The 23,227-nt window shown below is 43.0% G+C and overlaps 1 protein-coding gene across 1 annotated transcript in view; it reads left to right on the plus strand.

Annotated features, from left to right (window-relative positions):
* MAML2 (mastermind like transcriptional coactivator 2) overlaps positions 1-23,227 on the plus strand; it is a 367,048-nt gene that overhangs the window by 219,117 nt on the left and 124,704 nt on the right. The window contains exon 2 of the mRNA XM_007106110.3: positions 21,673-23,190. Coding sequence (XP_007106172.2) covers positions 21,673-23,190 — 1,518 coding nt within the window. The remainder of the gene's footprint in view (positions 1-21,672; positions 23,191-23,227) is intronic.

The raw sequence follows: 23,227 nt of genomic DNA on the forward strand, positions 1-23,227 counted from the left end.
GTCTCTAAATTACACACACAAGCTAGGACCTCCTATTGCCATGTTGTCAGACCAGAGTAGAACATGAACACAGACAAGGTACATGGTGCTACAGGCTGACTCTGTTTGGGTCTCACTGCATTCCAGGGGAGGCCAACAGATTCAGAATCCTCAGTGTCACAATATATGATCCTTTGCAGTTCGGGTTAGAATATTTGAGCCATGTCTTTGTCCTCTCTGGCCTGTCATCCCAGAGGGTGAAGCATATAGTTCCTCAGGTCCTCTTTATGAACGCTTCCAGTGGGAAGGTACATGTACAAATTTAAGTGAGTGGTGAAAGTCTGACTAAGAATGAAGAGCACGTAGAATTTCAAGCAGAAGTACGTTCTTCACTCTTACAGTGGTGTAAAGGGAGACCAAAAAGCACTGCCTTGCCTCCAACTGAGAAAGCATATGTTATTTACAGGAGCTTGGTGCCACTTTGCTGCCTGCGTTGCTAGATCAGAATCCCAGGGGGTACTTGGCTTACTGGCCTCAGATTTGTCAGGATAGGAGAGAAAGTTTACCAGCCTTCAGAATACCTCTGAGCCCCAGAGTCTGACTCACATGGCTGTGGTGAAGTGGCTCTGTGGGTTTCCCAGGGCCCTATGAAAACGGTGCTTCAATAGACACTAAGACTCAGGATCTGAACCCCTGGTCCCTCCCTCCTCTAGATGGCCTGACTTGAGACCCTGGAACTTAAAGTGGTTGGAGAGGCCGTCCTCTCATTGAAGGGGCCCCTCCCATCACAGGGCCTCAGAGCAATCTTTCCTGACCATCCTGTTTAACATAGTACACTCTCTTCTCTTACTCTGCTTCCTGTTTCTTCAGAGCGCTAGTATTTTGTTGAGGACTTTTGCATCTATGTTCATCAGTGATATTGGCCTGTAGTTTTCTTTTTTTATGGTATCTTTGTCTGGTTTTGGTATCAGGGTGATGGTGGCCTCATACAATGAGTTTGGGAGTGTTCCTTCCCCTGCAGCTTTTTGGAATAGTTTCAGAAGGTAAGGTGTCAACTCTTCTCTAAATGTTTGGTAGCATTCTCCTGTGAAGCCATCTGGTCTTGGACTTTGGGAGTTTGTTGGGAGTTTTTTAATCACAGATTCAATTTCAGTACTTGTAATTGGTCTGTTCATATTTTCTATTTCTACCTGGTTTAGTCTTGGGAGATTGTACCTTTCTAAGAATTTGACCGTTTCTTCTAGGTTGTCCATTTTATTGGCATATAGTTGCTTGTAGTAGTCTCTTATGAGCCTTTGTATTTCTGTGGTGTCTGTTGTAACTTTTCCTTTTTTCATTTCTAATTTTATTGATTTGGGCCCTCTCCCTTTTTTTTCTTGATGAGTCTGGCTAAAAGTTTGTCAATTTTGTTTATGTTTTCAAAGAACAGGCTTTTAGTTTCACTGATCTTCTCTGTTGTTTTCTTAGTCTCTATTTCATTTATTTCTACTCTGATCTTTATGATTTCTTTCCTTCTACTAACTCTGGGCTTTGTTTCCTGACCTTTTATATTTACTCAGCCATTGTCAGTCTCTCCCACTAGACCCCAGTGAGTCCTCGAAGTCTTTGAAGACTATGGTCTTCTTGTTCACTAGATCTCACACGTGTGGGACAGAGGTCCTCAATGTTGGTAGAATGATTATCCTGACCAGAACCTGTAGGAGGTAACAGGTGAGGCATATATTGGCCAATTTAATTAACTTAATTTAATTTCTGAGCCAAGATTACTTGGAGGATGAGTGAAGTAAAAACAAGTTCACCTCCCACCACCAAATATTTACTGTGCCCTCTCTGCTTCATCCCCGCTTCTCTCTGTGTGAAACTCCCAGTGTGGCCTCAGCCAGCATGAGCCAACATGGGAACCCACAGGTCCTCTCCTGGCTCTGGTTTTCCTGGTTCAGAACCGCAGGAGAAGCATAACTCTGACAACCTGTGTTTCTAATGATGCTTCCCATTCAGTGTCTCTGCTTTGCTGGAGACCCTGGTTGTGATGTTTTTAATCCCAACCAGCTCACTTTTTCCTGCCTCTGCCCTCCCCACTACTGTTGACTTCTTTGCCTGTTGGGATTGGAGTTATTGGCTCCATTTCACATTCCAGCTATACCTAATCCGAGCCATGGGAGCCCAGCCCAGATGGGACCTGAGGCCCTTCTGCTGACAAGGACACCTAAGAAGGTGTCCTTCAAATCTGCCATTGAACCAGCTCTCAGGGGAGTCCAGGAAGGAGAGAGACTTCTCAGTATTCACAATTTCCTTTTATGGTGGGGGCCTCTCTGTTGGGTGAAACTTTAGATGCTACTTCTTTATTTCTGAAAATATTTCAGGCTTTCCCATCCACAGAGCCAGCAATCGAAATCAGTAGATGTGTAGGGAGGGTGTGACTATATGAGATCACAGATGCAGAAGCCAGAGCACTGAGAGTGGGACTTGCAAAACCAGGGCTACTCGGGTTTGATTTGCATGAGTTCATTTAAAACTGAGGTTCTGAGTGGCGAGGGAGGAGGGAGTAAGAAGGAACAGGAGTTGAGCAGATTAGGATAAAACGATGACTCTGAGAGACAGAAGGTAAAACTGGGTCCTTCTATGGAGATTCCTCGCCAGGAATCATCGTACTACATATATCAGTCTGGACTATCTTTTGCCCCAGGGGCAAAGTCTGGGCAATCAAAGAATGGTCTGGATTTCCCTCAGAAGGTTTGATTCCTTTATTATTTTTTCAAAACCCTGCAACTCTGGTGATGGCATGCCAATTTCCTGGAGCAGGACTTCGCCTAATGTTTCATTTTTATTTTTGATTTTTCCAGGAGGGGTCTCTAACCACACCCTCTGTGAGTGACTCCAAATACTTTCTCCCTATGAATAAATGAAGCATTATGTACTCAACTATACCAGTGCCTTCATATGCTTCCAGTGTTTTTCTAGGCTTCAGCAGAGCTTAAAAATGTATAGCCCTCAATCCCCCTTTTGGGAGCCATAGAGACGGAGAGAGGGGAGTCTGTGTTCCCTCGGGGCCAAACACCCTGGATTTAAGCCTCCATTTTTTCTTTTTTCCCTCGTTGGTAACCATTTCAAATGCAAACCCATAGAAGAACACATTCTCTTTATTCAAACAACAGGGATGGGGAAACATTAGGAGCAGAGTAAAAGCTGTTCAGTGCGCCTGGATGACTCAGTCTAAAATAGTATTATAGCTTGGCAGCAAACCCACTTCAGGGAAGCTGGTGGGAGACTAAAATAAAAGTTAAATTGAGGGGGTAAATCATTTTATCAGGCTTAGGATTTCTACTTGATGTAATGAGATTCTCAATATAAAATGAGCTAATATGTCTGCCCAAGGGCATAGATGTTTGAAGAAAGAATTTGAAAATACAGCCTCACAGTAACTAGCTGTCTGAAATAAAACAATGCAGGGCAGTGGAATTCTCCTCATATAAATTTTGCCCCAGTATGCTTCCCAATTTGAACGGCGTGATTCAACGTGAATATCCCTTGCTTGTCATTAAGAAGGGGGACAAAAAAGCCTCCAAAGTGTTTTTTTTTCCTGTCAAAGACTTTTCTATGACATTCTATTTTCCTTCTCTTCTGCCTCTTTCTCATGTATCTTCTAGAAAACCTAGGCCTGTTTTTTGCACTGCACCATGCAAACTGAATTCTGATTGTTCATAAAAGGTGAAGCTGAACATATTTCTGCATTCTTGCCTGTTGCTCTCTGACTTTGCATGACTCAAACACAGAGTGGACCCAGAGGGCAGAGGGCAGAGCCTTTGCTGACAAACCCACAGGGGTAAATTACGGCATTTCTTCTCAGCAGTTGACTCAGTGGCTTTTACACTTTCTCCCTTGGCTTCCCCTTTTCCACTTCTTTCAGAGGACACTTTCCTTTAGGCCAGGTATGTTCCTTATTCCACAGAACAGGATAAGTCAAGCCTTGGGAATGTATTGCCAGCTATTCCTTCAAACTAATTCAGTTATGGAAGGAAGGGATGGGTAATGCATGGGTGTCAAACACATGATCATGAAGGGTGAAATTGGGGCAAGAATGGAAGGTCAGAGGCCTCCCCTCTTGCCTGGGAAGTAGAAGCACAGCGGGGAGAGAAGGGTGGAAGAACGGTCTCCTTTTGGTTCTACAGATGGCTTCCATATCCCATTGGTACTTCATAGACTGTAATGATCTCAGCACAAATATTACTGGTGACATTTGAGGTAGGTCAAAGAACACACCCAATGGGTCAGTCTTTTTTTTTAATTGATGTATAATTGATTTACAATGTTATGTTAATTTCTGCTGTACAGCAAAATGATTCAGTTATATGTATATATACGTTCTTCTTTTAAATATTCTTTTCCATTGTGGTTTATCACAGGATATTGAATATCGTTCCTTGTGCTATACAGTAGGACCTTGTTGTTTACCCATTCTATATATACTAATTTCCATCTGCTAACCCCAAACTCCCACTCCATCCCTCCCCCATACCCCCGCCCCTTGGCAACCACAAGTCTGTTCTCTATGTCTGTGCCAATGGGTCAGTCTTCTTAGTCCGGCTGCCACCACAAGAGGGGAGGGGATATACACAGGTTCTTGGGCAGAACACTGCTATCACCCCAGGGCCATAGAGCAGCAGGCCCAAGGCCACTTTCTCAAGATGGACACCACTTCAGGTCATCCTGCACACCACAGGCATGGCTGCTGAGTTCTGAGCAGAAACCAGAGCTCAGGCTCTCTTTGGCAATGGCCTGAGTCCCATTTCCTCTTTATCGCCTCGCTTAAGGCCCTTCGAGCCTGGTCACCATGTAAGTGTTGGCTTGGTTTGTTGTTATAGAGAAATTGCCATCATCTGTATGGAGTGCCCCATCCAATCAATGAATGCTTCTGCTTCCATTTCAAAAAGTTGTTTATTTTTACCATCTAGTTTAACTTTTCCAACTGATGTGCTTATGTTTCTCCCTGGCCTTTCATGTGGCATAGGGATCTGCTTAACAGGCAGCATTTGTAAGTACTCAAGGAAGAACTCTGTGATGGGTGGTTGTTGCTATAGCAGCCTTTTTGAGGGGAAAAAAAAAACTAACCTTGAAAATGGACACATAAGAAATCATAAGAAATTAAAGTTTCTCCCTCAGAAAAGAATGAAGCTAGAATGCCGAAGACTCTCTCAGCCCCATGAAAAGATTTGTATGAACCTTTTCCATCCTTTGGATTGGGCATAGCAAGCTGTGGGCTCTGAATTCCCAGAATTATGTTTCAGTGTGAAAATCAAACAGCTCCATTCTTTTTCAAAGCATTTCTTTAATTATGGAGGAGATGGCCAACATGTGGGGCAGTGTCACTGTCAAGCACCTGGAGGTCATACGTATGCAACATCTTACTTAAAAACCTCCCATTCATATCTTTTAATGGGTCCCACCAATAAAGATGTGCTATTTCCTTTTCAGAGCTGTGGTCTTAGCAACTTGATGTCAGCGTTTTCAGCTTTCACAGCAGGGAAATTCAGGTGAATTCCAAACTGTGATTAGAGAGATCTGAGTGGAGTTAAAAGGAGTCAAACAATAAAAGAGAAGCACACTCCACAGACACATGCACGCAGACCAACTGCGTGCAAAGATAAATTGCATCTGCGTATGACCGTGTTAGCTCTTGCCATAAAGCAATGAATTTGCTAGGAATAGATAAAGGTCAATGGGAGAGAGGAAAAAAAAAATCTCTCTTTCTACTGCCAAAAGTAATAAAGAGAAAGAAAAAGGCACCTGTGACACTAGATATCCTGGAGAAAAAAGAATGTTACTAAATGATATTGAAAGTTTAAAAATATGATGAGAAGCTAAAGCAAGAAATGAAATGATGTGTGCTTGCTAGGTGAACACAGATGATGGAGAATAGTCTGAATTGATGCATAGATGGATCAAGGGTTGTTGGATTGTTCTCTCTCTCCTCTTCCCCCTATTCTCTGACTGTTTTCTTTGATGGAGAAAATGATAGGTTTGATAATACATGATGATAGGCATCCAAAGATCAAACTTCATTAGATCCTTCTTATTCGGTAGCAGGAAACTATCTGGGCAAAAGCAATTCCCATATGTGACCTTAATTTAACAAGTGATTAGACCCAATCCTGATGCTTTGAACTACCATTGGTTATCAAGATCAAGTAGGATACCATTTTAAATAGGCTTTTAGTATCCTTAGATTTCCTGCAAATCTATGCTACTGGAATTTTCACTGAAGCCACCCAATGCCATCCATCCCTTTTTAAGTCTTCCTTTGGGTAGTTTTTGTTGTTGTTGTTCCTCAAACAGGATTTTCCTATATACCCTTATTTATTTGGACACGAAACCCAACGAAAAGAATACCTGGATGCAACACTTCTGCTTTCTCAGTGATACCTATGTTTCTCAGGGCCTGGCTTCCCTCTTATCTTGGCTGACTTCAAATGCATATGGAGCTTCCTTACATGCAATATGTTTAACTACTCTAGGAAAAACAGGCAAACTCTAGGCCTTCTATCTAGTGTTTGAACAAGGAAATTCAGCCTCACTACCTCCCTTACTGGTATAGAGAAGAGGAGAAAATATGGAAGAAAACAAATGAGATAAAGTGAAGGAATTAAGCAAGATGACAGAATCATCCATTCAAAAATGTTTAACTGCATACTTACAAATATAAAATATTGTACCAACTGCTGTGAAGGATATAAAAAATGATTAGGCAGGTAACTCGCTCTAGCCGCTATCCGCCTCTCCTTCCTTCAGTCAAGCTTTTAGGAAAAATAATCTACCGATTTGCTTCCTTCTGTGACTTCCCCTTCTATCCTTAACAAATTGTGATTTGGCCTCTTCCCCCAACCACCATCAAATGTCAGATGCTGTGGATACAGCTCTGCTTTTGCTCCAGGTGACCTCTCATCATTGGTTGAAGTTGAGACCTCCCTCCCTAAAGCTCCCTTCTTCCTTCAGCTGTTCATCTCCTCTACCTTATTCCTCTCCTGCTCTCTCCTTAAATTTTAATGTTCCCTAGAGTTCCATTCCCATCCCTCTTCTTTTCTCACTCCAAACTCTCTATTTGGACTCAGAACCATGTTCATTCCTTTGACTAATGCTTAGATGCGTTTCTGTCCAAGCTCTTTAGACAGCTGAAAGCTCTCTCCTGATCTGCAGACCCAAATATCTAGCCAGCAAGGAGACAGCTCCACCCATGTGACCTACAACATCTCCAGCCCAACATGGACCAACTTGGACCTGTCATTTGCCTCCCCACCCCCCTCTTAAAACAGACTTCTCTCCCTACAATCTTTTTCTCAGCAAATGACTCTATCATCTACTCAGTCACTAATCCAGGAATCTGGATTTGGCCCTAATTACTTTCTGTCACTCACATTTCTCACATGTAAATTAATCACAAAGTTCATTTGGTTTCTGTTTCCTAAGTTCTCTCCCATCACCTCCGTTTCCACCGCCAGCACCTTAGCTCAAGTCCATTTCTCACCATCCTTACTGAGTGCTGAGATATTTCTCCCTGGTCTTCTGGCTTATGCTCTTCTTTCTCCAATCCACCCACAAATATTTGGGTGTTAGAGTATTTTTTCTAAAATACATTACAGATCATGTCACTCCCCTACCTAGTCCTTTGATGCCTACCCATGGGCTTCATAATTAAGCCCACCTTTCTCTGCATGGTTTCCAAGCCATGGAGGCCATCTCCTGCATCTCTTTGAGCCCCTTACCTCTTACCCGGTACCTGTGATGGACAGTTCCCTGAGGACCTAGTTGTCACTCTAGTGCTTCCCTGGAATAATTCCCTAGCATGAAATGGAAGTTTTCTCTGGTGAACGCATTTCATAAACAGTATAGATTTTCACAGTCAGGCAAATTTGATTCACTTATTAGCCAGGTAACCTTGGTCAAGTTGTTTAAATTTTTGTAGCCTCATTTTTCTCATCTATAAAATGAGGTTCCTTATATCTCCTCTCAAGGTTGTTGTAAGAATTTAATAGTAATAATAATAATAATAGTTGGTATTATTGGCCATTTCTATGTGTCAGGGCTGTTTTAAGCACTCTACATGAATTTATTTAATCTTTGCATCAGCTTTATAAGTATCAATATTATATACATTTTACAGGTGAGAAAATCAAGGTACAGAAGTTAGGTGACTTGCGCATGGTCATAGTGATAGTAAGTAGGGAAGCTGGAATTCAATGAGATGATATATGGAAAGTACTTTCTATTGAGTAGACACCCAGTGAACGCTATTGGTTCCTCCTCTTTTCTGTTGTATGCTGAACACTCATCCAAGTTTTGTTGAGAGACCCGGAAGACTAGATGAAAATGATAGCTGATATTTATTAAGCCTTAATTATTTGCCACATTTTGAATGCAGACTTTATAGACATTATCTCATTTGAGACTCACTACAACTACTGAGTGGGAACTGTTATATCCATTATACAGAGAAGGAAATTGAGGCTCAGAGAGGTTAAGTAAACTACCCAAACTATCTCGTAGAGGACAGAGCCAGGACTTAAATCCAGGTCTCTTGTGCCAAAGCTCGGGTTCTTAACCACTACAATGTGTTGCCTCAGAAGACATCAGAAGACACAAAACGGTGTTTACAATCTTGCTGGGGGCACTGTAAAAGGTATTGTAAGCCAAAAGCCTTAAATACACGAGGAAAGCAAACCACGGATAGAGTGGCTTACTGGGGCACAAAATAATAGAGCAGTGATCACAATTAGGCTCTGAGAAGGAGTGAGTTTTCAGCTGGAATTTGAGGACAGTGAAAGAAACACACTGGTTGAAGAGAAAAACCCTCTTTGAGAGTGGAATGACGTATATGGAGACATGACAAATGCAGAGAAGGAGTCATAGATAAAGAAGTATTTTATCCTCTAGAAATCTAACTAGTGAATACAAGATATTAATCGCAAGCCAGGTACAGAGAAGAAATGTATGTTTGGGGGTAGGGGCTCAAGTCCCAGAGGCATCAATCCTGCTGACATCCGGATTAAAAGCAATTTACAAGGTTGCAGTTGGTGAGCTTTCTCAGTTTAAATCTGTCCTGTGTTGTATCTAAAAGGCAAATGAAATAAACAGTAGCAATATTTCTGAGGATTAGGAGCTTTCTGAGTTAAGACTATGCTTTTAATATTTTAAGCGGACTCAAGCAACACAGTAAATAGTTTTCTTTGCAGAATGGTGCGAAATGATCTCTTTTATTTGTCTGATTTATCCCATGGCCATTTATAATGGGGTGAACAGTTTTTTGTTTTTTGTTTTTCATCAGGGAACAGTCAGTTAGCAGTTAACCCAAGGCCCAGGTTAGTACATTCTCCTCTCATTTTTAAAAAATGATGAATATTGACTTATCATGATATGAATTGACAGAAAGGAACGGTAACATATTCCTGTTTGAAGATACGTTTTGGGAATTCCCTGGCGGTCCAGTGGTTAGGACTCTGTGTTCTGACTGCCTAGGGCCCGGGTTCGATCCCTGGTTGGGGAACTAATCCCACAGGCCATGCAGCACAGCCAAAAAACAAGAAAAAAAAAATAAAAAGTTTCAAAAAGAACGTAAGCCTATCCTGGGAAACAGAGGTTCTCATCATCTGGGAAAAGGCTTTCTGCTCAGCCTACTGCTTTGACAGAGAGACTTACTGTTGCTTCACAATTTTGACTTGTTTAAAGTTTTATTTTCCAATCTAGGTGGGTTTATTTTCCCTCTTCAAAGAATATGGCCACACATGAAGAATTGGAATCTGTCAGGTGGAGAATTCATCTCAGTCATATAATTACTGGGCTGAGCAGGTTAGATCAAAGTGAGGGCATTGTTTTGCTATAGGACATTGCTTCAAAGAGCAGTTAAACTGCATACAATATAAAGGCTTTATTGTCCCCCCATTTAATGTCATTTAAATCATCAAGAATCATTTCCCATAAATGTATGGCAAATAGTGGGATTTTAATTCCTGCTTGAAAAAGTCTGCTTTCAGACCTTCCTGGAAAGCAAAGGAAGTTTTCTATCTGCCATTATACATTCACATTTCTGGGCATGAAAGGCTTAAATTGCCCGAAGTGTAGGTTTTGGTTTTGTTTTTTCAATTATAACCAAATATCTCTGTAAACCTCTTCATGTTTCAGAGAGCCAGTTAAGCAATTTCCCCTTAGATGTGTCTTTGATGTGAAAATAAACATAGGCTGGAGTGAAAGCTGAGGTCTGTCTAACGGAGCATCTCTCTGTATGGTTCATAGTTACTCAGACTAACATTAGACCAGAGAAAACACACATCAGCACCCTGTATTGAACCTTGATACAGTTGCTATAAGAAAAATATTTCTTCAAAAGTTTCAAAAGAATGATGACATCAATGCCAAAAACATCAAAGGAGCTGTTTGGTGCTTTCAGGTACTTTGCCAAACTACCTTCTAAATGCTGCTTAACATTCCTTTGTAATGGAGTTAAAGATGAGCCTGAAATTGCAGGGACCTCTTAAAAGGTCTGCTCATCTCTCCCGCCTCTGTCTCCAGGTGATAGCATCCAAACCAGTTAACACGTTGCAGACCTGGGTTGTCTAAACATGATTCAGATGGAAGTTTTATGTTCAGGATATTCTTGTGCATCGAGGGGAGAATTGGTGGAGATATCATCTCTGGACCTCCCCTGGGTATGCCATGTCGAGCTACGTGAAGACAATGGGAACCCTGTTAGAATCCTGCTGTCATAGAACAGCCACCCTCATTCTTAATTCATAACGCTCTCCTTTCATAAAGGCTGTGGAAGAGCTGGGTTAATGACCACACGTGGCAAGTTGAAAGAGAAACCAAAATAAATGTGTGCATTTAGCCTCTGCTCAGCTTTTCAGTTTTAATCAGTCAAGAAAAATGTGCATTTACCTTATGAAAACTCTAATTGGAACGTAATTATTGGCTTTATTACATCTTTGTTTTAGTTGGGAATCGTTTGTTGTGACAGAAGCCCCCTTGAAGTGTCATGAGGAAAAAAAAAGGTGTAGGTGTGTATGTTGGGGGGAGATTTATTGGAAGGTTACAGGGCGTCTCAATTACGGGAAATATAATTGACTCTCCCAAAGGGCTGGAACCAGGAATTGGAAAGCTTCAGGAATCTCTCTGTGTCTCTGTCTCTCTCCCACTCCTTCCTCCCTCCCCCTCTCTTTCAGCGTGGTTTCTCATCCTGGCTTTACTCTGGGCATCAGTTTCATTCTCCCATCTCTGTAGACTCACTTTCTCTGTCTCTCATTGTACATGACTGAGAATGATTCCAGTACAGGCAGCCCTACATCTCTGTCATTTCAAGTGCACAGAGACTGTTGAGAAAGTCTTGTTTCAATTTCTGATTATTAGAAAAGCATTGAAATGGTTCAACTTGAATCAAATGTCCGCCTTGATCCAGTCTGCTTGGGGCTCAGGGAGATGGGATGTCCCACCATCAGAAGCAAGCCCCACTACCAGATTCTCAGAGAAGTGTGGTTATTTAGCATGGGCAGACATACTGAATAACATATTTGTGTCAATCTTAATTATATAGGTAATACATGTTCCTATATAGAAAAATTAGAAAACACAGACATATGAGCAAAGCGGGAAAAACAATCATCATCCTGCCACCAGAAAGTACTTCAGAATCTTGAAGTGTTTCCTTCTAGACATTTTATTTTGCTTTAAATAATCTTTTTGACCTCCTATTTGTTTGGGTTACACTAGAGATGAGTTACAGTGGTCCCCAAGAGAGACACGGCTCAAGCCTCCCTCTCTAGGGCTTATTGGGAGATAGATAGGGCTTACATGGGAGACAGACTTATCTAGGGCTTTCATGGGAGACAGACTTAAAAATTGGAAGCAAATGAATACAATTATTAGGAAATTGTAATAAACACTGTAAAGGAAACAATCAGGAGGTTGAGATGGAAGACAACCATGAGAGCGTATTTTAGGTAGGTGGTCATGGAAAACCTCTGCTGGGGTCACACTGAAGAAAAAGAAGGAGCTAGCTACTATAAGAGTGAGAAGAGGTAGAGGAGGTGGAGAGTTACAGAGCAGTATATGCAGAAGACCTGAAGCTGAAATAACCTTTTGTGTTTGGGGAAATTTTAAAAAAATAATATGGTTGGAGCTTAGGTGTGAGACGACCATCCCTTTTGTTGCTATGAGGAGAACACACTGGGATGGGCGGGGGCTGTGTGGGGAGTAGATTGGGTTGGGGAGAGGCAAAATGTAGGATCAGATTCTCAGAATGGGGTTGAACAATACTTGGTACCTCACTGTGCATGCAGCAGAGGGGGCGTGAGGAAAAAGGAGGAATGTGGTCGGAGAGAATTAGGCTGGGAAGAATAGGAACCCATAGTACCTATTTAAGTCGGATAAGCCCTTTAGGATGAGGGAGAAATGCTGCCACGGAATTAGGAGTGGCTGGGTTTTATACTGGTATTATTTTACAAAAAAGTGGGGACTCTTCAGTACCTGGGTTCAAACCCCAAAATAATGAATCGCAACAATCCTGGGATGGTGTGAGGGCATTCTCTCTGCCACCTGGGTTTTCCTGATATTCACATTGGCCAACGTTTTGGAATAAATCCAATTCCCACCAGCATAAGGAAAGAAGAGCAAGCTCTTAGAACACCGGTGCTTTTCCTATCACTCCAGTACCTCTCGGCTCTGCCCCAGTTCCCAGCAGCTCTGCAGCTGGACAAAGAATTGCTAAGAATCAGCCCTATGGTTTATGAAACCCTGTGGTATGATTCATGGCCAATGGCAGAGAATCATAGACGTCCCATAAACTGATTCATCTAATGTTCACAGACCACTGACTGCCCAGTAAGTCAAATCATCTGCCAGTCAGCGAGCTAGTGCTGGACTGAGCTTGTGTGAACACATGAGATGCACAAGTACTCTCTCTTCCACTGACTCCTTGGAATCACTCACAGACCTGAATCAATTACCAAAGACAATATTAGACAGAAAGTGCTAAAATCATTAAACCAGGAAGAAAGAACATGAGGGAAAGTAGGAGGGCAAGGCCTCACAGAGGAGATACCCTGACCTTGAGCTAGGCCCCTTAGAATGAAAGCTTCCAGACTGGGCCCTTCCGCTAAGGAGGAGAGAGAAGCCACTTGATTAATGGTACTTAATACATTGTACATTCTGCTGAGGAGGACATTTAGAGACTTCCAGAGAATTGCCAACATTTTAGACATAGCATTTTTGGGGGATTTGCTTCGATATATTTTGGGCAAAAATTGAGTCATGATTAAAGTATTTCATGCACAAAGTGGTTGGGTTTTTCAAGCTTTTATAGAATATTCTGTTCATTTTCTATTAAACACAGAGGGTCCATCTCTGAAAGGTGGCCCCACCAGCCCCTGCTTTATGATGATTGTAGCAACTAGTCAGGAAGACCAAGGAGATAGTCATCAGGATAATCACACTGGTTACCACTAAGTGGATCTAGAATGACACTGTTGAAGCTAGTAGACAATATGGCAAAGTACTTCTACCTTGAATTTTCTAATTTGATTTCAACATTCCCCTGTTGTTAGACAACAAGTTCTGTTACACTGTCACTAGCAGTGTAGCAGAATATCATAAAGCAATCTTATCATTTGCATATTTGGGGGTGTATTTCCTTGGAAGGGAGAGGGATTCCTTTCCTATCTTTCCAGGCAAAGGCCACTCTCCTCCACAGCTAATCCCATACACACCTTGGCACAGCAACCATCGCATTGCACTGTTCCTTTTCGTTTTATTTCCAGACAGACTGGTACACTCCTTTTTGTTTGTTTTTATCAATTCTCACATTTATTGAGCACTATGTTCTAAGACCAAATTTTGCAGGCTCTTTATGTGCTCTAGCTACTTGGTCCTCACAACAACCCTAAGACATCGACAGCCTCACAGTATATATAATCTTGGTGATAAATAAATATCTGTTGAATGAATGAGTAAACAGATGTCATTTTACAGATGAGGAAAGGCTCGTTTTGTTGTCTTCAGTTTGCCCTTGTCTAGCACATGCTGGCATGTAACAGTCAGGACAGCAGGAAGCCTCACACAGGCTCAGACTCAAGTTCTGCCTCTTCTACTGAAAAAGAGCCACCAGTGATGGAGCGCTGCCCTGAGCTGGGAATGCTGCTGGTGCTTTACTTACATGGTTCCTAATCCCCCTAAAACCCCATCCTACAGTGAGGACAGTGACTGGTTCAAGCTCAGTGAATAGAAGGGGAGTAGCATTCACATCCCAGGTTTACTAGCAGCTCAATTCCATGTTCCTTTGAGATCCCGCAGCCTCCCGTTCACCTTGATAAAACAGAATGTGTAAAATATATGATAGCACTTATATGTGGAATCTAAAAAAATGATACAAATGAACTTATTTACAAAACAGAAATAGACTCACAGACATAGAAAACAAACTCATGGTTAGCAAAGGGGAAGAGGGGAGGGATAAATTAGGAGTCTGAGATTAACAGATATACACTACTATATGTAAAATACATAAACAACAAGGACCTACTGTATAGCACAGGGAACTGTATTCAATACCTTGTAATAACCTGTAATGGAAAACAATGTGAAAAAGAATCTATATATATGTATGTATAACTGAGTCCCTTTGTTGTACACCTGAAACTAACACAACATTGCAAACTGAGAAAATGCTGTAATGAGACGTCCTCACTCTGCCTTGCAATGAAGAGTGTGTTTCTGAGGCAATTTCCATCTCTTCTGGTTACTCTTCTACAAGCAGCCATGAACAATAAGAAGGGGGCAGAGAGGCATTAAAGAAGTTTTGAGTGTGGGACTCTTTGGCATGTAGTGTCTTTAGAAGGACAGTGTGTTGACTTGTTTTCTCTACAAAGATCCTGAACTTGCAGTGCTCTGGCTTCTATATAAAACTTTATCTCTGGTTTCATTAAAAACAGCTATTTTATTGACTTAAGTGGTCACATTTCTCAGAGTCCAGACCTTATGGAACAAAGTTATGGGACAAATTTTCCAGATAGATCTAACATGCCTTCCCCGACACCTTCCACCAAAAAAATAATAAAATAAAATAAAAAAAAAATCACACTTTATTCTGAAGGAACAAAAATGGAAGTTCCTAAAAATCATACAGGAACTATCATTCACATGGGACATTGAGTCAAGGTGGGGCTTAGAATTGCACCCCAGGAGGCTCAGCACCACCTGGAATCCAGCACAAAGCTTCATACACACCTTCACGTTTGGTTTACATGGATGACAATGTTGTTTCAGTTCTCAGAGCGTCTCATTCCTTGACTTCAGGGTTCAGAAGAAAGTGATCACTCAAGCAAAACTCTAGTGGAACCATTAAACTGCTTGTGAATTGGATATGAAGATATTTACCACAGCCTTCTTCTTACCATTGTTTTACTGCTCAGTTGTTAGAAGGGTCCAGCTTCTCAAGTACTGAGATAATCCAACAAACTACTATTTGAACACCTGTAATATGCCCAGCATTGTGGTTAGTACTAAAAGGAGCCAGTCAAGTATAAGACACAGTGCCCAAGCTCAAAGACCTTAAAATCTAGCTGGGCAAATCTAATTACTATATGGACATAAAACAATACCTCGCAATACAGGGAAGCACTGCGGAGAAGCTCTGAACTCTACAAGGGCTAAATAAGAAGTAGGAGCTTTTTGATGTCTTCAGCAAAAGCCTTATAACCCCATCTAGTTTGTTTGGGGGCAGGAGAGCCAGGGAAGAACCCCTCTTACCTTCAAGTACTGTGATGGTCTGGAATTTGCTGTTTCATGATCCCAAACATTTTTACTTCAAGAATCAAATCGAGTCATAAATTATTGGGGGAGTTGATCTCTTTCTCATATTACCTATTCTGAACCCTATCTCTAATCAGCCATGAGTAAAATGGCCTGAGGAAAGCTTACAGATGATGGGACCAAGATATTCCCTTAAGTATCTAAGCAGCGGTAAATTTGGTTCTTGTGTTTATTTCTTTTTGAGAAAGACAGAAATCTTCATGAGGAAAAAAAATGTGACCTATGGACTGAATTGTTACCTTTGTGTGGCATATTCCCTGTTTCTAGGGCAGCACAGGAGACAAAGAATGCATTTATTTGTGGAAAGGGATAGGGGGCAGGGAAAGAAACAGAAACCAGAGGATTGTGCAATAATGGCGTTCTTAAATCCCTCCAGGAAGTTTGTGTTTCTAGTCCTGTGGAAGAGTAAAGCACAGCTGTTGAAAAAGGAGAGTTTACCAGGGGACTGCAGCCCTGATGCCACTGTGTATTGGATTTTCCTTGTCCATATGCTTCTTGGCACTTCCATTCGCAGCCCTTGGGGCAGGCAGGCCACTGTGTTTGGGCCCTGCCCTGAGCAGGCCTACCCCTTCCCCCAGTAGAGACCGCAGGCCTCAAATGGCACGGAGGTGTTCAAGGAGAAGAGTCAGAACAAGGGTGAGAGTAAAAGGAAACCATCTGCTGGATCTCAGCAAAGGGAAGTACACTGATTCCTGTGTCATATGCAAACCAGACGAGACTTGCTGTGTTGAAATGCTTCCCAAAAGAAGCCCTTTTCTTGGATGGCTAGTGAAAGGGTGATATTGTATGCATAATCTCACACATTAAACATAATAATTTTGGGGTGCAGGTTTATTGTACAAAACAAAAAGTGCCTCTCAGTCCAGCTAGAAAAAGTATAAATGTTGAAATGTAGCACTCATTTGAAGCCTTTACATGCTGCCACGAGCTTAGTCATCTGCATTTCTCTCATGCCAGGGATCATTGGACAGGGTATGGTTCAGAACCCTCTCTGCACGCTCAATAAATCTTTTCGAATGACCAAGTGACCCTTTGTCTCTTCCCTTTCTTCTGCTGGAGCCTCGAGAGTGATGTCCTGAGCTTTCACCATCAACCTTCAACCAATGATGTCACCATCCTCTCCTGCCATCCATCTCTCTGAGTCCTGAATGCCCTTACCCTTGCCCTGTGCATGCCATACGTCTTCATTCTGTTATCCTTCTATCTTGGCTCTCTGTGTCCACTGTGTTGAGAACAGTGTTGGCATGTGGCAAATTGAAGGCCAAAGGAAAGCAAGCAGTGTGGTTAGTGATTCAGAAGGAGGCCTTTGGAACCAGACCCGGTTTGGCAACCTGCTTCCATATCATTCACTATGCAATCTTAAAGTTAGGAGCTGCAATTTCTTCATGTAAAAATGAAGATCAGGATACATGTTCAGAGAGCTGTGAGAAGATTAAATGGGACTCTACACAACTCTTGTTTTAAGAGCACCTGTCTTAAATTAAGTATTCAATACATAGTAGTTCTGAGGTGAGAGCCCTTGGGGGGCCTCTTGCTTTTGAGGGCCCCTTCTTCATTATAAAAAGTTTTTAAATTAAATTTTATGACTGTGTTGACATCAAGATAAATATATTACTACATATATTAGAACATTTCCTCAACCTAAAAGTTCAATTTTTCTTCCATACTAAATTAAATTAAAATATTTTCATGGGCCCCTGAGACTACTGTGGGCCCTGGGCACTGTGCCTACCCAGCCTAACGGGTAAGTCAGCCCTGGTGAGAGATTTGTTCTGGAGATTCTTTCCTCTACCCTTTCAATGTTATTAACTGCTTTCTGGAAATTGTTTGTCCCCTCTGGCTTTCAGGGTATACCCTGCCCTTATACTTCTACCTGCCCCCATCCCGTCTTCCCCAGCCACCTGGAAGGTCTACACTGTGGAGCTCCCAACTTCCCTAAACCAACCGCCATCTTTCTTGATGTAAACCCATGTCTTCATTCCTTTGATTGAGTCTCATTCCCTTAGGACAATTCCTGGCCTGGTAAGGTGGAATTGAATTTTCTGATAAACTATTTCTCACGGAGGTATTCATGATATGACTCTCTGTGTTCTCTCTCCTTCTGGAATACAGTATTTCCATTTTGTCACAGAAATTTTCGAGACTCTATACCACAATTCAAAGCCATATATCCGATGGAGACATTTTAGTCCAGCAAAGAAAATACTTCAAAGCAAAGATTGAACTTTGAGAATCACTGAGATTGTATTGTGCCTCCACTTCTGTGCATTCATTGGGACTTGGTGACATAACTTTGATTAGAAGCTTCTACAAGGCAGGACATAGACTATCCCCAAAATTCTCTTGGTAAATATCATGCCTGATGAAGTCCTAATGGAATCTCTTTAACCATGGGGATGTCTTCCATATGTCACTGAGGAGGACTTCTGTTTCCCACCTTAAGTCATCCATCCAGCTATGCTTGGTGGTGACTTTACACCATGATACATATGCCTAAAAAACAATTCTCATTCCCTCATTGTCTATTATTTTCTGGGTTCAGGCGGGAGAGTGTTCTCAGAGATAATTCTATTTATAAAGGAGGGAACTGTGGTCCATAGAGGAGAAATAACTTCCTGAAATAGCAAAGCAAGTAATGCCAGAATCAGGACTAGATCCTGGGCCAGCCTCCTCAATACCTGCGTGTGGGCACCATTAATTTATCTCTGTCAGGGCCGGGGGTACCATTTACTCCCCAGCACAGGCTCAGCAGTGGGAATCCTTGGTTTGGTGCCGGGCTTTATTGCTTAGTGTTTGTGTGAACTTGAAGAGTTACTCAGTCTCCCAACCTCAATTTTCTCTTCGGTAAAAGGGAGGGGAGAGGGTAGAAATAGTATCAACCTTATAGAGTTGTTGTTGCGAGGATTCTTAGAGTTGTTCTGTGAGAATTAGATGCGATTATCCATACAAAAAGCTTAGCACGATGGCTAGCACCCAAGCCCTCAATAAATGACTTTGTTGTTGTTGTTATTACTATCATTATTACTACTACTACTACTACTGCTACCACCACCGCTAATTCTATTACTCCGTCTCCAACCCTGGTGGCTTAGAGAAAGTCCTGGTCCCAGAGTATGTACTGAACTGCCCAGGGAGTGGCCTGAGCAGTAGAGAATCTGGCAGAACAGGTTTTTTCAAAGCAGTGGAAAGTAAATCAAAGGCAATAACCCAAACCTGGAAAAAGAATGTTTTCCTTTGTTTTTTCTTTACCAGTTGTGGAAAAAACCTTCAAAATGTAACATGCTGAAATCAATCAGCGTGGCCTCTCTTAAGGTTAACACGGCTGACCCTCTTTGGTCTGTGCTCTTCCTGACCGCCTGAGGACAGACGGTGACCACTTTCAGTTTGTGCCAAATGCAGTGATGGCTGACAGAGTTCTGTGATGATGTTGGCCTATATCAGTGAATAGACAAGATTAGGAGTCAGGGAAACATGGAGAGACAGCAAAGATGAGGGGAACAAAAGCTTCACAGCCAGGTACAAAGGGTACCCTATCCCTTGCTGCAAACTGCTCATCACCAAATGTTAAATCTCATGGGATTTAGTTAGGGCTCTTGGCTGAAAATAACAGAAGCTCAATTCACATTAGCTTAAGCAACAAGGAGACTTTATTGAAAGATTCCACAGTGTCTCAAGGAAAACAACGAGAGAGGCAGAGCTGGCCTAAGATTGAAATCAGGCCTTCAAATGCTATCAAAACTTGTGTCCTTCCTCTCTGCATCATTCCCTCTCTTTCCACAGACCTACTTCCTCTATGGCTGTGGTTGGCTTAATGGAACAACACTTCACAAGTTTTATAAATGACTGTGCAGCTACCCAAAGAGAGCCTGGTCTCACTTTCTCCGATTTCAGAATTCTCATGGAAGGAATGATTGGCCCAGCTTGGGTCAGGTTCCTTTTTCTGATTCCCCATTAGCAATGGTAAAAGGTAAACATTGGTTATAGCGGCATGGTACATCGACCATAACTATACACACTTGTGAGGGGGCAAACCTACAGGTAATGGATTACTGAAACAGGTATTGAGGAACTACATGACAAGAAACATATCGTTCACACTCAGCCCTAGATTGCATCCCCGCCATTCCCTGATTCCTCATCATGTGACGAGAGATCCAGGATGTCTCTGTGCTTACTACCCCCTCCCTCTTCGTGCAAGGCAGACCCTAGCCCTGAACAAGGTGACTCCAGCATCATATAGTGGAAGTGACACAGGCTTTAGAACTATGCAGACTTTGAGTAAAAGCCCAGGTCTACCACTTATACTGGGCAAGTTACTTAGCCTCCCTGAGCCTTGGTTTCCTTATCTATAAAATAACGCATATCTAATGGAGTTGTTGTAAAGACTAAGGAAAATAAAATAACCATATTTAAAGCACTTAGCATGTAATAGGTGCTCAGTTACGTTAATTTCATTTTGTAATTAGGTTACCTAGAAATCTTCAGGAGGGTGGGGGAGTGATGGTAAGAGAAAAGGGAGGACAGGAGAAGTGATGGAATTTTATATCTGGGAAGTGTCCTTCTGCCTCAGTAACTTGCAATTATCTTGAGCGAACATTAAATAATTGAAGTGGGTCAGGTGCACTGGGAAAGCCACCCTTTGCTAGATATAGCCTCTCACTTTAGAGGCAAAGCAACAAGGATCTCAAGATCAATGGTGCATGTTTTATGTTTCTTATTAATTTACTGGTATGACTGTATGGTCCTTAAATCTCTCTCTATAATGTCTGAAGTTAATAGAATACAGTCTTATCACTGAGTGAGTGATTGAAGTACTTTAATATTTTGTTGTTACTGCTGCTGTTTAGAGAGACGCTCCTCTTTGAGAAGGTAGTAAGCTATATTTTTTTATAAACTAAACTTTATTGAGTTCTTACTTCAGTAAGCCCTGTGCTAAACGTTTAAATGTCTCATGTCTTCCTATGAGTTAAGTGCTGTTGTCCCCATTTTCCAGGTAAGGAAATTGAGGCTCAGATAAGTCCAGAGCCAGGATCACTTAGCACTCAGTGACAGATTGGAATTTGAGCTCCGCTTAGCCGGTTCTAGAGCCTGAGTTCTTAACCACTATGCGGTACTGCCTCTCTACACCTTGGTTTTGGCTAAGAGATTTAGAGACGGGCCAGATAAAAAATGACTCCCCAGGAAAATCTGTGGTTAGAGTGTCTCATTTTATAAATGATGACGTCATAGCTTCTGCACACCCACCCAGTATTGCTACAGGGGCTTACATGCAAAGCTGCAGAATCATAGGAAGAAAAATAGTTAAACAACAGAGAGACTACCTCCTTCGACACGACAACTATTCTGATTACTTACGTAGAGGATAAGAGTGATGATGGGGTTGAATCTGTGAAAAAGAAACTGGAAATTGGGTCCCAGCTTTAGACTCTACAGTGTTTCCCATCTTGGTCAAAATTGTGTTCAGTCCAGTGGCCTGTGGCCGTGTGGGTTATGTGTGCATGCAAGTGGAATAGTTTGGCCTGTTCCAGAAAACAACACCACTTTGGTGATTAATCGTAAGCATTATCAATAACTCCCCATGACATGTGAAGGATTCTTCATCCATCGGCCAACGTACCAGTCATGGGAACCTCTATGACCTGTCGCCCCTCACTGACCTCCTTCTCCAGGAACATTTTGCTCTGTTTGTGCTACTGTAAGTTTCATTATATTCCAAACTGGGCTTCATTTGTGCCTCCTCCTGTGTGTAAATGGAAAAAACATTCAAATATTCTGTCTCTTTTGACTAAACACATATCTGGAAAAATATCTCATGTTTTGTTTTCCTATTCCCCCTCTGTCTTTCAGCTCCAGGGTTCCTTGAAAAGAAAACAGATAGTTAACCTGTCCCCTGCCAACAGCAAGAGGCCTAATGGCTTTGTCGACAACTCATTCCTTGATATCAAAAGAATCCGTGTTGGGGAAAACCTCACTGCAGGACAAGGGGGCCTCCAAGTAAATAATGGACAAAGTCATATGATGTCAGGGACCTTGCCCATGAGCCAAGCACCCCTGAGAAAGACTGCCACGCTGCCAACCCATACACATTCTCCTGGAAATGGTATGTTCAACATGGGCTTAAAGGAAGTGAAGAAGGAACCGGGAGAGACTCTCTCTTGCAGCAAGCACGTGGATGGTCAAGTGACCCAGGAGAATATTTTTTCTAACAGGTACGGAGATGACCCCGGAGAGCAGCTGATGGATCCCGAGCTGCAGGAACTGTTCAATGAACTGACCAATATATCTGTGCCTCCCATGAGTGACCTTGAGCTTGAGAACATGATCAACGCCACCATAAAGCAGGACGACCCGTTTAACATCGACTTGGGTCAGCAAAGCCAGAGGAGCACTCCCCGGCCGTCCTTGCCCATGGAGAAGACGGTGATCAAAAGTGAATACTCACCCGGCCTGACCCAGGGCCCGTCGGGCTCTCCTCAGTTGAGGCCCTCATCCGCCGGCCCTGCGTTCTCCATGGCCACCTCGGCCCTCTCCGCTTCCTCCCCGATCCCTTCGGTCCCTCAGAGCCAGGCTCAGCCCCAGACGGCCTCAGGAGCAAGCCGGGCCCTGCCGAGCTGGCAGGAAGTATCCCACGCCCAGCAGCTCAAACAGATCGCCGCTAATCGTCAGCAGCACGTCCGGATGCAGCAGCACCAGCCGACCAGCTGGCCAGGCTTGCCCTCTTCGGCGGGGCCCTCCCCAGGTCCATTTGGGCAGGAGAAAATCCCCAGCCCCTCTTTTGGCCAGCAGCCATTCAGCCCCCAGAGCTCCCCCATGCCCGGGGTCGTGGGCGGCGGCAGCCAGTCGAAGGTTCTGGCGAACTACATGTACAAGGCCAGCCCCTCGGCCCAGGGAGGGCCTCTGGACGTGCTCCTGCAGCAGAAGCCTCAGGATCTTAGTCGGAGTTTTATGAACAACCCCCACACAGCCATGGAGCCCCGGCATGGCAGCACCAAGCCTTTGTTTCATTTTAACTCAGATCAAGCCAACCAGCAGATGCCTTCCGTTTTGCCTCCCCAGAGCAAGCCTCCTCTCCTGCATTATACCCAGCCGCAGCCGCAGTCGCAGCCGAGCTCGATTGCAGCTCAGCAGCAGCCGCAGCCACAGCCGCAGCCGCAGCCGCAGCCGCAGCCGCAGCCGCAGCCACAGCAGCAGCCACAGCAGCAGCCGCAGCCACAGCAGCAGCCAGCAGCTCAGCCCACCCAGCCTCTCTCGAGCCAGCCTTTGCTGAGGTCACCGTTACCACTTCAGCAAAAGATCCTGCTGCAGAAGATGCAGAATCAGCCCATCACGGGGCTGGGGTACCAAGTCTCCCAACAACACAGACAGGTAAGGGCTGTGCTCCTCCCAACGCAGAGTCCCCAGA

Source organism: Physeter macrocephalus, chromosome 16, assembly GCF_002837175.3.
Source record: "Physeter macrocephalus isolate SW-GA chromosome 16, ASM283717v5, whole genome shotgun sequence".
Lineage (NCBI taxonomy): Eukaryota > Metazoa > Chordata > Mammalia > Artiodactyla > Physeteridae > Physeter > Physeter macrocephalus.